Genomic DNA, 14,031 nt, shown 5'->3' with positions numbered 1-14,031 from the left:
TTTTATTAAGTCATATTAAAATTATTTTTAACTTGGTCAAACATTCCAAAAATAAAAAATAACTTAAAAATAAATTTGACTAACAAGTAGGATTGACCTACTTTAAAGTCCATCCAAACCGCTGTTTGGATGGGTTGAAAGTAACTATGAAAAGTAACTATTAAAATAGAATCAAATATTTTAAATTGCAGATGAGTTATTTGACTATGAGTTTGACGTGTGTCGTCGATAATGAGAGGGGTTTATTTGAAAGGATAACATAAAGGAGATATTTTGACCGAAAGAATAATGAAGGGTGTATCTAAGGTCAAACTACTTAGGGCCCGTTTGGATGGGCTTAATAAAAGCAGCTTTAAAAAAGTACTTTTGAAAGTGCTGAAACTTATTTTTAAAATAAGCAGTTATGTGTTTGGATAAAAGTGCTGAATTTGTTATGCCAAACGTGAAAAGGGGAAAATGGAAGAAAGAAATGTTAGGGTTATATGGGTAATTTGGTGATTATATAAAAATATTAAGGGTAAAAAGATAAAAATGTGGTCAACTTAAAACAGCTTATAAGCTTAAAAAAAAAAAAGCACCCCTACCCCAGCTTTTAACTTTTGGCTTAAAATAAGTTTTTTTTAACTTAAAATAAGTTATTTTGAGTATTGCCAAACAGTTAAATAAGTCAAAAACCAGCTTTTAAGTCAGTTTGACCAGCTTTTAAGCTGAGCCAAACAGGCTCTTAATTACACAAATATTCTCCCTGAAGTTTGAAATAATTACATTTTACTCACTAGTTAATAATGTCATACTAGATTTCAAGTCCAATACACCTAGATACGTGTACATTGCTTTTAGATACATTGTCATAGAGAAAGAGGCAAGCAAGATAATCTATATATCTCAACTACACACGTAAATCATACTATATACATTTTGAAAGTGAAGACAAAATAAGATCATTGGAAGTGAAGAGAAATAAATTTCACTGGTGTACTATGGATTTGCAAAATGATCATACATGTAGGAATAATTCACCTATTTATTATAAAATTTTCAGTCCACGTTCAATATTCATGTACACGTTAAAAGAAGCCAATATACAGATTGACTTTTTAACCATAAAGCAAGAACAGAATTAGCTAACAAATCATAAATACTCCAAGCAAGAACAGGATTAGCTAACAAATCATAAATACTCCAAGCAGTAATTAAGAATGAATTTTCTGTCTTTTGTTGGTGTTAGACTTGTGTTCTGGGAAGAACAAATCCTAGCCTTCTCTCCTCAAAAGAATACTCAATCTCTACAGGAATCTCCTCAACTGGCTTCGAATAATTGTAAGGAACAAGAGCATTATGAACAGGTGTTATAGCTGTCTGCATGGGGGCAGACACAGTTAAAGGAGTAGAAGGGACAGGAATTATTGGCACTGTGAGAGGAGTTCTGTTCTCTTCTTCTGTAGTATAAAGTGTCTTCACTGGGGTAGAGAATGGAATTTGGCTACTTGGAAGCATCTTATTCGCCATCTCATTTTGATTATGCTTTCTGTTCTGATCTTCCAAAATGTTAGTTGCATTGAACTTGGATGAATCAGTGGAAGAAATGGGGGAGAAAGGCTTCCGTGTCATAGTTTTCTCCAACTCGCAACCGTTTACTGTATTGGACTGCTTTTTCAAAGGAAGTCCAGCAAGATCCAGACCTTTCCGCCCTACACGGAGAAGTACAGAAGAAGATTAGCTGCTGATATTTCCACCAAGTTGATGAAGGGTTATAATAAGGAGATTAAAATTGTGAGAAAATTACCTGATGATAGAGCTGGCAATCCATCATCGTTGGAATAATTGAATTGAAAGAGATCAGATTTCTTTGTGTTATGTGTGTTTGGTGTAGCTTTGGTTGAATGGAATTCAGTTTTGGGAGTTTGGGGCATTGTTCCCCCAATAGAAAGCTTCGGAGTTTGGAGCATTGTTCCTCCAACAGAAAGCCTTCTATTGGTTGCACCACTGCATGACATTCTACGACCCTTTTTGGCACTTTGGTTCTTCATAGGACTAGGCTTTGAGCCATACATAGCTTCATGTTCTGCCATTAATTGTCCCTGAAGTTTCTTCTGATCCTGAGTTGAGACAAATGAGAAGGTTTTAGAAGACTGACTTGACTCATCAATGATATGAGCAAACATTTTTATAGCTTCAACAGAAAGTCAATTGAGGGTTCAGTTCATACTCGTTGTCTTTTGCGTTCTTCCTCCTTTTCTTGTCGTAAGATGTTATACTCTTCAAGCATAGCAAGAAGACGTATCTAGCAGAAAGTAGATCAAAACTTGAGGGGAAGCTCACGTGCTGCCGGTAACTTATACCAGAAAATTGACATATTTAAAAAAGCAAAAGTGAAGAGAACATACTCCATCATAAGTGAAATCAATTCCTCTCTCATTTTCCCATGCTTTTGTTTTTGATGCCAATGCCTCTACCATTACTGTTCAATAACATTAATACGATCAGACACATCAGTATCAGGCAATATTGTAGTTCAACAACTGTAATTGTGTCAAATTTCATTGTTACCGAAACATCAGGATATATAACAAGTTGTCAAGAAGTAATAGTTCAAAGATAAAAAAAATAACATTATTATTTTTCTCAACACTGAAGTCACCAGATCTATAAGACAATAATAACTTCAGATTAAAAATGAGGCTCCAGACAAATGGGACAAAACAATCAGGATGTAACTTATACCTGGAAGCTTATTAACCAAAGTACGAGCTTTCTCAGCACGCTTTAGAGTAAGGTGCGCACCTCGTCCAGCATTGTAACGATTTTCATCCTGGGCAGGAGTCAAAGGCGATAATTGAGTGATAATGAGTATACTTATAAAGCACATTATACTTATAAAGCACATTACAATGCAAGTCAAAAGCAAACCAACCCTGTTGTATTCTTCAAGCCAGCACTCCTCCTCGCATGCAGCTATCCATTTCTCCACCTTGTCTAATATTTCTTTCCTGCTGAAGGCTTCTTCTTTAACTTGTGCTACTTGGAGTTCAATTTGCTCGAGGATAGAAGCAGCATCAACAGCTCCTTTTAGAGAGCAAAAAGGCAAAAAAATCTTGACATTAATCACATAAACAGGCTGTAGGCTTAAGACTAGAACTGCCTGTTGGCTACAAGATAAATACCAGATTCAATAGCTTCAATAGCAACATCCATCGCATTATCTGAATCAGCAACCATGTGTGTTTTTCTGCATATCTCTTCTAGTTCTGATCTTTTCTTCAAAACAAGCTCTTTCATTTTGCTTGCTTTCAACTCTTCCAAGCGGGACAATTCTCCCTCAACCTTGATAGTAAAATATTTTAGTGTCATTTCCCATAGTTCACTCTCAAATGACAAAAGGATAGTCGTGTAGTGGAAGACGCCAAAATAATTTATCTAATTATACATTTACTTACATAATTAATGAATTCCACTGACAGGATATTTGGCTCTGTTATCTCATGTTCTGAGGCAGCTATCTTACAAGTAACATTCTGAAAAGTCTGTTGCTCTTCAATGGGGGTGTCCATCAAATTCCATAGTTCCAACATGGAAGATGCAAGCTCTTGCAGCTGCGACAATAAGAAGGTCAACAATGTGTATTGAGTTAAAAAGGAAAAAAAGAATCAGTGACTTCAGAACAATTTAATCATTTGCATACCCGTTTCATCCTGAGTAACTTAACCTCTCTTAGTCTTCCTATTGCAGCAGCTAAATGTTGGATGGTGTCATTACTTATATTCTTGGTTCCTTCAGATTCCCCTAGACTTGGATGAACCTCATTGACAGTACTTTTGAAATCCATACCAAGAACCAAGCATAGTGAGTTCAAAGTACTTAGGTGGTCCAAAACTTGTTTTAAGCGTTCACTCTGCCACCAAAGGATAGTAAAAATCAGTCAAAATAGTTGTTCTATCATTTGCTCGGGAGTATGGAGATTTGGAACAACTGAATAGAGTGCAGCAGAAAACTGACCTTCTCCTTTTGAAGTGCCTGCAGTTCAGCATGTAATTCTTCTAGCTTTCTTAACGATAAATCACTTTCATCAATTACCACAGCAGTAGAAGTACAACCAGTGGGCTTAAAAATTTCATCCCTAATCTTCTGTAACTGCTTTGTAACTTCAATGAATTGATTCTTTCTATCAGATTTCCTATTGTGCATCTCTTCCAATTCTGGAAGAATGGTTCTAAGTTCTGCCTTCAGACCTCCAAGGCTCTGATCAGACTGAACACAACATTCATCGTAAAATTGATTACTATTTCATGAAACTAAAATTAACATGTAAATCTCATTTAAAAACATACAATTACAAGCTATTGTCTCGAATTATCATCTCGGAGATTGGATAAAGAACAAAATGTATGTCATTTCTTTCTACAAATCCCTGAAAAGATAACTTGTAAGGCTATTTGGTTACGTTTTCCTGACCTGCCTAATATGAACTGGTCGCTCCCCCATCGCAGAACAGATAGCTGCCAGCTCTGCTTCAGCATCAGCAATTGCCTGCCTTAATTGAGCTCTACTCTTGTTAGCCTGATCCACCTTTCTTCTATATACTTCTAAACATTCTCGTTCAAGCTCATACAGCATTTTGTCCCTTTCAGTATCAGATTCCCCAACTTCATCCCATATAATCTTTAAAAAAAAAGGAGAGAAAAAAAAAAGGAAACATGTTTGAACTGCAAGATTAGTATCAAGAACTGATGAATTTCGAACAAGTCACTAGTAGCTAATTCATGAAAATTACCTGCAATTCATATAGCAATGTTCCACATGTAGTTTCCATTTGCTGAACTGGATCACCTTGAGCAGCTGTCATCTTAAAAGACGTCAGATCTGTTAACAAAAAACAATCTTTATAAGATCAGTGTAGCATAAAACAAACACCATGAGAACACAAACACTAATCTCATTAATTTGAACTGAAACTTAAACCCTAACTCATCATTCCGACTGCTTTCTACTGAACATATCCAGAAAACACATCCAATAAACCCTAAATCATATCTACAACAATCAGGGATTGGTAAAATAGAGATAGAATGGATTTACTTTCATCCGTTTCAATCATTTAGGAAGAAAAAGAACAAAAATCCATGATTTTTACGCTTCGATTTTACATTCTTTTCCTATAAATTTACACATCATAGAAGCCGAAAATTTGTTGGGAAGTACCTGAATCAACAGTTATGTTGCAATTTGGAAATCGAAAGCTGAGATGTTTTTGTTCCGGATGCTAATTGATGAGAGGATTTTCAAAATTATTGATTCAAATGAAGCTAAAGGTAAGAGAAAGAGAAATGGGAAGAAAAGTAGCCGTTAAAATATGAAAAATTCGACCGTTGAAGATGAGCGGATCTATAGTAAACGTTCGACCGTTTCGTCCCTTGATTTTCTAATGTTTCAAATTAGTCCATAATCTTACGAAAAATGGAAATACAGTCCTCGAGTTTGAGTTTTATACCTTTGGGCAAGTAAAATTTTAGTCCTCATATACTAACTTTATCTTGTTGTTTTTCTTCTTTTCTTTCGTTAAAACTGAGTAAACCTCTCTACGTGATTATTGGTATCACATTTGACATTCTAATTAAGAATATTTTTTTGATGATGTATAGTAAAAATTTGAGTTCAACATTTCAAATAGCAAAAACTCAAATATTGAATTGGTTCAATATATATATATATATATATATATATATCTTAAATTTATCTTTTCAAATCTTTCTGTTACGAATGATAAAAATCTAGAAATAGCAGGACTTACTTATTGCCCATACATACGTATACTTTATCTTTTTTGAAATTTTCTGAAGGGAAAAAACATAGATTTCTCCTGCCTGAACTTGTCGAAAAGTTATTTACACATTTCAACTATTTTGATGATCTATTATATACCTGAACTTGTTTAAAGTGGAATTAGTGCCCCCTTTTGAAGATGACATGGCAGAGAAAGTGTCTTCACTTTCTTTAAGGTGCGTGAAAAGAAGAAAAAAATGTTAAATGACAAATTTGAATTTGTGGCACTATCTTATTAGTTATTATATAATTAAGTGTTATAATTTCTGATATATTAGTTATGTCAATATTATTATTTTTTTCGTTTTTTTATCGTCCCCCTCCCCCCCACCCACAATTTTATTTTAAAAAAATGTTTTCGCAATTTTCTTTTATTTTGACATCTTCTTCTTCAATCATTCTTTACTTTGTCACCATTAATTATTGTTCCTTCACCTTATACCCATTGACACATATTCAAATCCTTATGGAGGAATTCTAAAAAAAAATAGAAAGGAGTGTAAAAGAAGATGATTTTCATCGGAAGGTTAAATGATTTTTATCGGAAGGTTAATAAATTTTCAAATTAAACTTCATCATTTTCCTGCTCGAACTCGTCGGAGGATCCTACGAAGAAGATTATTAGAGAGAAAAGTCATTAGAAAGATAATGACTTTTATTGAAAATTCTATGATTATTTATGCATAAAATTCATGATTATATTGTCTAAAATTTTCAAAATCCATTGAAGGAAGTGATTGGTCTATGTTTGGCTTGTTGGAGCACCAATCACAATATCATTTTGTCTTAAGCCGCCACCAATAGCATAATTGATTATTTACTATACACAAATAATACAAACGAAATGCTTAATTTGCATCCATAATTATCAAGAAAATTTATAGATCATAAAGTAATTTTGATTTTCTTATCCGAAGGGGAAAAAAGTATCATTTTGAATAATATTAAGTATATAATAATAGATCATCATGATACTTTAAACGTATAACTGACTTTTCGAGATAAATTTAAAAAGAAAATATTTTTCTCTTTCTTTATTCAATTTGGTTAGAATTCAAATGAATTAGAGGAGGGAAAGAAAATGAATTTATCCATCATGAAAATCTAAATCACAGGAGAAAGGTAAATGTTGTTGTGGTCCATAAGAGAAAATGATTTTTTTACTTTAATGAAACAGTCAAAACAAAAGTAAATTTTTTGTAAAAGAAACAGTAGAATTTTGTTCGTAGCCAAAAAAAAAAAGAGGTAAAGGAACAGCAAATGACTATCTATTTAATTTCTTTTTGATTAAATTGCGAAAATTTAATCTTTCGAATAATTTTATAAAAATGATAAAGTAAAAAGTAACATGATGATATGTTAAATTTATCGATAATTTATCGAATTCATACAAGAAAATCCAATTTTACCGGTAAAATGCTTGTTTAGAAAACTCAAACCCAAAACCTTTATGGGCAAGGGGAAAATAAGATGGTAGGAGAGGTGGGATTTTATTGCAAAAGGAAACGTATGTATATATATATAAGTAGTTATAATCATCCTGCACATACTTGAGACCTGAGAAAATCAAATTCATATACTTTTTATCTTACTGTGGAATGTGAATATCTAAACATAGATTACAACACCAGCTACAATAAGAGATCTAAAGTAACTACAAGCTGAACTCCTTTTTTCCAGAGAGATAAATGTTCTTCCGGTAGCTGTGCTGTAGAAGCACGAAAATGGGTTATCGCAACGATGATCTTTCTCATGAAGCATTGCTCTGTCTTCTCTCGAATTCTCTCCTTACAAGATCAAATACCAGCTCATTCCATGTATCAACAGGACCTGGCATGCACCAATGCAAGCAGTCTTGTGGAGGGGGTTTACCATCAGGACCTCGTTTTGTGATTTTGTTTGGGTCGGGGCTTCTGTAAGGACCAGGATGTCCATCATGGCGATATGCAAAGACTCCTGTGATATCCATAAATAGTAACGCGGACTTGTTGTTTTTCTTCTTGATTGCACGAGTGTAACCCGAGAATTGCTTTTCGTGCATTATGTTTGTGAAGCCATTTTCAGCCAGCTCACCATCCTCTGCAGGCTTCACTTTTCCAGTACATGATCCTCCCGTGTTCCATGCTCCGCCCTCGTAATGATCAGGTGAAAAGGAACGGACAATGGTGACACCACTGAAATTCGGATGTTTTGCCATGGCAGTCAGGATGGTTTCAACAGAGATTCCAAAAGCTTCAACATTATTGACCTTCATCTTTCTAGACTTGTCTGGCCACCACAATTGTCCTCCAACAATCTCATTATTCAGAACATAAACAGATTGCTTTGCAAACCAGTGGCCGGAGGAGAGCACAACGACATCAAACTGGGGGATGTATTGCATGAACCCATCATCAGGAACATCAAGGTGGAGCTTAACTACACCTGCTGGAGCGAAATCAAGAGGCCCAGATGTTTGGTTGACAAGCCATGAAGACCAAATGCGAACAATCATAGTAGATGTGGATCTGAAATAGTACCGCTGCATTCTTCTGTTTCCACGATTTTTCGGAACCTCATACTGCCAAAAGGGAATAACAAGACACAAAAATTAGATGATGAGGCACAATGAACCACCTGGCTTTTGACAAATGTACACTGGAAGAGGGACAAAACATGTATGAAGTTCTATAATTCAATTTGAAATTCCAAGGGCTTCAGTGATAGTAAATATTTAGAAGGGAATCATGGATAATAAACATTTAAAAGGACTTCATAGATAATAAACATCTACGAGGGCTTCACAGCACAGATTCCAAATGTAAAATAACGAACAGCCGAGTTAGGATAAACGAGATGCGGTCATCAGCTTCTTAAAGAAGAAAAGGAGAAACAAGATACAGGGAAAAGGCAGATATGAGACAATTCTGGAACACTTCACAGTTCACAAGGCACTATAACTCATTACTGATCAGTTTTTAGTGGTTGAAACGTCAAATAAGCTAGCACTTGACCAAGAGGATCATATAATTTAAAAGAGCAACATCAATGATTCACCAAGAATAAAGTTATTTCCAGAAATGAAGGGTAAATAGATAGCAGAAAGCATCTATCGAGCACAAATGAATGGTGAATACATAGCAGAGCGCATCTATTGTTCATGGTTGACATATACGACCTAGCGAGACCGAAATTCTTAAAAGGCACGTCGCCCTATCTGCTCCATATCCACCTTGTCAATCTCTTCATCCAACTTCCCATTACGACCTCCTTTGACCATCTCATTCATTATTTGCCACCAACAACTAACCTTTTCTTTTAACTTCAATGTTTATTTTTTCTCCAGGCTCTATTAGGGCGGAAAGCCGGAAACTATAACTGATAGCCGTATTATTGAATTTGCTACCCTTCTGTACCTATTTGTGCTTATATTCACATAAATGTTCGGCAACAGGTAAAAATGGAAAGTCTATGTAGTCCTTGTTGCAAACATCATACTAAATGTCATGAACCAAAAGCAGGTTCCACTTTTTAATACCTGCGACTCAATCCCAAGGTGAAGGTAAATACAGATTGTATCCAACCTACACTCATCTATGAACCATATAAAACGTTGCAGGTTCCAAACAATAAGTAGGAGAACCCAAATTGAAAAGGAGAAAGAAATTACAATAACTCATGCTAGCTTATAATGCTGAACTGATCAATTTTCTATCAATGCCGATGTTCAAGGAATAAAAGCAAGCTCACAAGCATTTGTTGATACATACTAAACGACAGAGTTGAAAATCGAGGTTATGACTCTCCTAATAGTATAAAACAAAACTCGTACATTATAGTTGTACTGCTCATCCTATAGGAAAAACTTTTGGAGTAAAAAATAGGGAAATATGACTACAACCTAACTTGTAACAGGAGTTGCGAACTTTTAACATATATGAAGCTACACTTAAGTATAAGCCAAATAAATCTTTACAGGTTCTAAAAGATAGGTAGAAGAACCCAAATTGAGAAAAGAGAAATAATTTACAATTATTCAATGTCCAGGTTACGCCCACTGAACTGATCAGGTATCTGCCAGCAAAGATGTTCATGGCGTAAAAGCTGCTCACATGTATACCAGCTTATGCCACTGAACTGATCAAGTATTTACCAGCACCAATGTTCATGGCATAAAAGCAAGTTCATGTGTTTTTGTTGATAATTACTAAACTACAGTGTTGAGAATATCAGGTCTGAGGCTCTCTTAATTGTATACTACAAAAAACTCAGTACATTAGTTGTACTGCTCATCCTATAGGGGGGAACTTTTTGGAGTAAAAATAGGGAAATGAGACTAGAACCTAACCTTGTTTCAGGAGCTGAGAACTTTGACACATATATTATATAACAATATCAATGCTGTTCTACATTTTTCAACTAATGTAATTTTCACTTTCAAAGTGTGTGCCCTTGTGTCCCTATTCAGGTGTCATTCACATTTCAAGATACTGAAAATTAAAAGACAAGACAAAGACAAAGTCAAAGCAAATGCTGCAGAAAGTAGCAAAGAGATCAGGATTCAAGGTTGCTAGATAGCTAATCCAAGTCACACTCCAGAATTGCCAAACTACTGTACATTTTTTTATGACAGCACCCACTACCCTTTGGATGCACACAAGGTAAAACTTCTGCTTCTACGCAATAGCTCACAACCCACACAGGGGAGGTTACCCACACTAGGCAAGCCCAGTGTGACGAGCTCGACCTAGAAGGCAAAACCCTTGCTTTCGCTGCCAAACTACTGTACATTTTGAGGAGCGTAAAGGTACCTGCCAAAGGATACACAGCATAGACTCCATCTGGTTGCGAGCAACTGAGTCACCAATGAATGCTAAAGTCTTTCCTCTCATTAGTTCCAAAAACTTCTTTGGATCAAATCGTGGCAGTTCACACTGAGCTGGTTTCCATCGCCAGTTCTCATAATCCTTATCAGGCCTTCCATTTCCTTGACAGTTCTGCATCTGTGTCAGGACAGGACAGGAGTCATTTCTGTACAATGGTCCGGACGGATCAGAAATCCATTTTCCATGATATAGATCACATTCTGCAACATTATCAAGGATGTTGAGAGTTTCAGAACAGCATCATAAAGAATTTGGTTTAGCAACTAAGTTAACTTGCAGTGAGCAAAGAAGTTGAAGCCAAATACAACTATGAAACAACTTCATTAGAGTAAACAAATCTCGAGTCTTTCAACAACTCATATTGTCTCAAAAAATACCCAAGGACCATATTTTTCGGCATATAACTGGAACATCTCTAACGAAGTATAGAAACAAGTAATGTAAATTAGATCTTAGGTCTAACTCATACCCCAAAAGTTTGAGGAGGATTGTCCAAGCCTTATAAGGAGTCCACCCATCTCATTAACCACCGTTGTGGGACTTTTGTCATTCTTTAACACCCCACCTCGCGCCCAGTGCTTAGCATCTGGTGCATGGGCAATTTTAATTTTGGGGGCCCAACATCGGGTGAAACGGCCCTGCTCTGATACCATGCGAAATTAGGTCTTAGGCCAAATCACACCTCAAAAGCTAGCTCAGAAGAACAAGGATTATCCAAGCCTTACAAGAAGTCCACTCATCTCATTAACCACCGATATAAGACTTTTGTCATTCTTTAACAAGTAGCTTGCACAAAACTTGTCATTTGTACTATCTATGGTGAAATTCAGCTAATAGATTTGCTTAACAGGTAGTTAGAATGAGATTTCAGCAAGATGGAAACTAAAGACAAGCATTTTGATGTAGTGTGCAGCAAATTATCCATCTCACTTAAGATACTGCAATTACATCCCGGGAATATGATCACCATTAAACATCAACATCCATTAACTTAGTTTGTGTTCAAGCTATCCTGCATTTGTTCGTTTGCATACACACGATTTTTCATTTTCAATTCGTCAGTATTGATTTCATGAACGATTAATATGAATAACAAGAAGAACTAAAAAGCAATTCAAAAATTTTTTAAAAAAATAACTACTTACTTTGATAAACAAGAAAAAAAAAAGAGCTCATCATCTAGTAAAACAATGAAGATATGCTACTGTGCAGAGTCTAGCAAGATACAAATAAAACAAAACAAGGGATGAAAGTTGAACCTGGATCTAGCTTAGCCTGATTTACGCTATTGGGTCCAGTAGATGAAGATTTTACGTCCTCTGAATGGGTATCAGAAGATGGAAGAGTCCCTTCATTCTTGCTTTCCTTCTGCGAACTAACATTGTTACTCTTCTTGTCTTCTTGCTTTGATACAGGATGTGGTTGAACCACAGAATGATTGGATTCTGACAAAACAGGTATTTGGGTAGAATTTTCAACTAGTTCCCCCTTAGAATCTAGCTCTTTCTTTTCGTCTTGAGACTTGTAAGTCTGGTCCTTTTCATCCTTAAGTCCTTTTTCATTGTTTTCCTTCGCCGTCAAATTAAAGTTAGGTGTACCATTAATACCAACATTATCACGACGAGGATCAGCAAATTTTACCCTATCCCCATCTAATAAATTAGGCCTTGTCAACTGATGAACACCATAAAAATACTCATGGACTGCAGCCCCAATAGGCTGAGAAACCAGAAATGAGGAAGCAAGAATCAAAAACACAGCAAGACCTCCTACTGTAGTTACAATAGACAATAGTGACTTTGGATAGGACAGCACGGAAGGATCTTTAGGTGAAAAAGAAGACATAGCTTCTCAAATGTCTAGCAATCTCTAGAACAACATGGGGTTTTCTAGAACAACTAATGTCACTAGGATATGGCTTCAAAACCACAATCCCCAAAACCAAAAGAAACTACAAAAAAAAAGAATCTTTATCCAATTTTGAGAATGTTGAAGCTCTCAATACCAGAATAACCACCTTTAGAGAACTACGGCCAACTAAAGCTAAGAAAAACAAATCACTTCCTGAACACCAACTACACAGATAACCTGCAAAAACTGAAAATTCTAAGCATAAGCAAAAAAATCAAAAAATTGAATAACCCTATATAACAAGCAACAACACTTATATATGGATAAGCAATATCAAACTAGAAAAACAAAAATCCTAAAAACACTCCCTAATTTTATCCGATTTATCAAAAATGAACCCATTCAGAACCAAAGAACTAACCTTCAGGAAAACCAAAATCAACCCATTTCATAAAATTCAAAGCTGATGAAAGCAAACCCACAAATGAATCTTCAAAATACACCGGAAACTCACAAACAAATCGCCGGCGAGCTCTGCTTACAGTCAAAGTTTTTTTTTTCTTTTTGGTGTAAAATGAAAGCAACGTCAGAAGAATAATATCGGATCTGGCGATGCAAAAATTAGTACCAGTAGTATAATAATTGATTATGGGGATTACAAAAAAAAAAATATCAAAACTTTACAAGATCTGGATGAATAAAATTGATTAATGCGGCTCTCATACACATGAACCAAATATTAATTTGAAATTTGTAATTAATTAAGGAAACCTAATTAACAATCGTCAAGGTTGGATACAGGTGGGGTACTGTTGAGCATGTGATTATTTCTGTGTCACGTGTCACCGTCAAAATTAACTTAAATACGCAACATTATAAATTGCATTTTTTTTTGGAATAATGTATAAGTACTCCTCAATCTATGTTCGAAATTTCAAAAATATATTTATACTATACTAAAGTCTTATTTTACTATTCCTGAACTTATTTTGTTAATAATTTTCTATCTCTTTTTGACCTACGTGCCATCATTTTGTGGGCCAATATTAATTAACTTTTATTTTCAAGTTAGTGTCATGTAGGTCGAAAATGGATAGAAAATTACTTAATAAATTCAAAGAGCTAATAGAATCAATATATAATATAAGTGTGTTTATAAAGTTTCGAGCTTTGAAAAGGCGTTTGTATATTTTTCTTTTTTTTTTAATAATTAAGTTTACACGTAATAAGAAATGATTATTTTAGTATTGAAATAAGTTATTGTGTTTCATGTTCTCTTTTTTTCTTTCTATAAATGTTGGTATCACGAAGAAGAAAGGAATATTATTCTTGTTCGTTGAATTTGTTTCTTTTTCATACAAAAGGAAATTATGCATGTATGTTGTGAATTTGGTACCTATAAATGAATGTCTTTTAAGAATAATGAAAAAAATAATATATTATCTCATTTATGTTTTAAATATCTTGAAAATAATATTTTTTTATTTGTCTTTTG

The 14,031-nt window shown here is 34.8% G+C and overlaps 2 protein-coding genes across 4 annotated transcripts; both read right to left on the bottom strand.

The window, feature by feature from the left end:
- Positions 1 to 1,006: 1,006 nt before the first annotated feature.
- LOC101246993 (65-kDa microtubule-associated protein 3) lies at positions 1,007 to 5,350 on the bottom strand. Of its 2 annotated transcripts, none has more exons than XM_004234113.5 (13): positions 5,200 to 5,350; positions 4,772 to 4,860; positions 4,453 to 4,659; positions 3,997 to 4,248; positions 3,683 to 3,892; positions 3,438 to 3,593; positions 3,165 to 3,324; positions 2,915 to 3,066; positions 2,725 to 2,812; positions 2,388 to 2,461; positions 2,210 to 2,284; positions 1,787 to 2,099; positions 1,007 to 1,691 (listed from the first exon to the last, which is right to left on the bottom strand). In XM_004234113.5, exons 2-13 carry the CDS (start codon positions 4,841 to 4,843, stop codon positions 1,225 to 1,227), a joined length of 2,226 nt encoding a protein of 741 aa, XP_004234161.1. In that variant the 5' UTR covers positions 4,844 to 4,860; positions 5,200 to 5,350; the 3' UTR covers positions 1,007 to 1,224. The 2 variants fall into 2 exon arrangements, with proteins under 2 accessions (XP_004234161.1, XP_019068312.1); XM_019212767.3 differs by having other exon boundaries at positions 4,772 to 4,878; positions 5,200 to 5,318.
- A 1,958-nt stretch (positions 5,351 to 7,308) lies between these two features.
- Positions 7,309 to 13,383, bottom strand: LOC101246691 (protein YLS7). Of its 2 annotated transcripts, none has more exons than XM_010319166.4 (4): positions 12,958 to 13,383; positions 11,945 to 12,773; positions 10,611 to 10,885; positions 7,309 to 8,380 (listed from the first exon to the last, which is right to left on the bottom strand). In XM_010319166.4, exons 2-4 carry the CDS (start codon positions 12,528 to 12,530, stop codon positions 7,571 to 7,573), a joined length of 1,671 nt encoding a protein of 556 aa, XP_010317468.1. In that variant the 5' UTR covers positions 12,531 to 12,773; positions 12,958 to 13,383; the 3' UTR covers positions 7,309 to 7,570. The 2 variants fall into 2 exon arrangements, with proteins under 2 accessions (XP_010317468.1, XP_004234160.1); XM_004234112.5 differs by having other exon boundaries at positions 11,945 to 12,782; positions 12,958 to 13,370.
- Between the last annotated feature and the right edge of the window lie 648 nt (positions 13,384 to 14,031).

Source organism: Solanum lycopersicum, chromosome 3 (genome assembly GCF_036512215.1).
Source record: "Solanum lycopersicum chromosome 3, SLM_r2.1".
In the NCBI taxonomy this organism is placed as follows: Eukaryota; Viridiplantae; Streptophyta; class Magnoliopsida; order Solanales; family Solanaceae; genus Solanum; species Solanum lycopersicum.
This window is presented reverse-complemented; position numbering and strand designations above follow the sequence as displayed.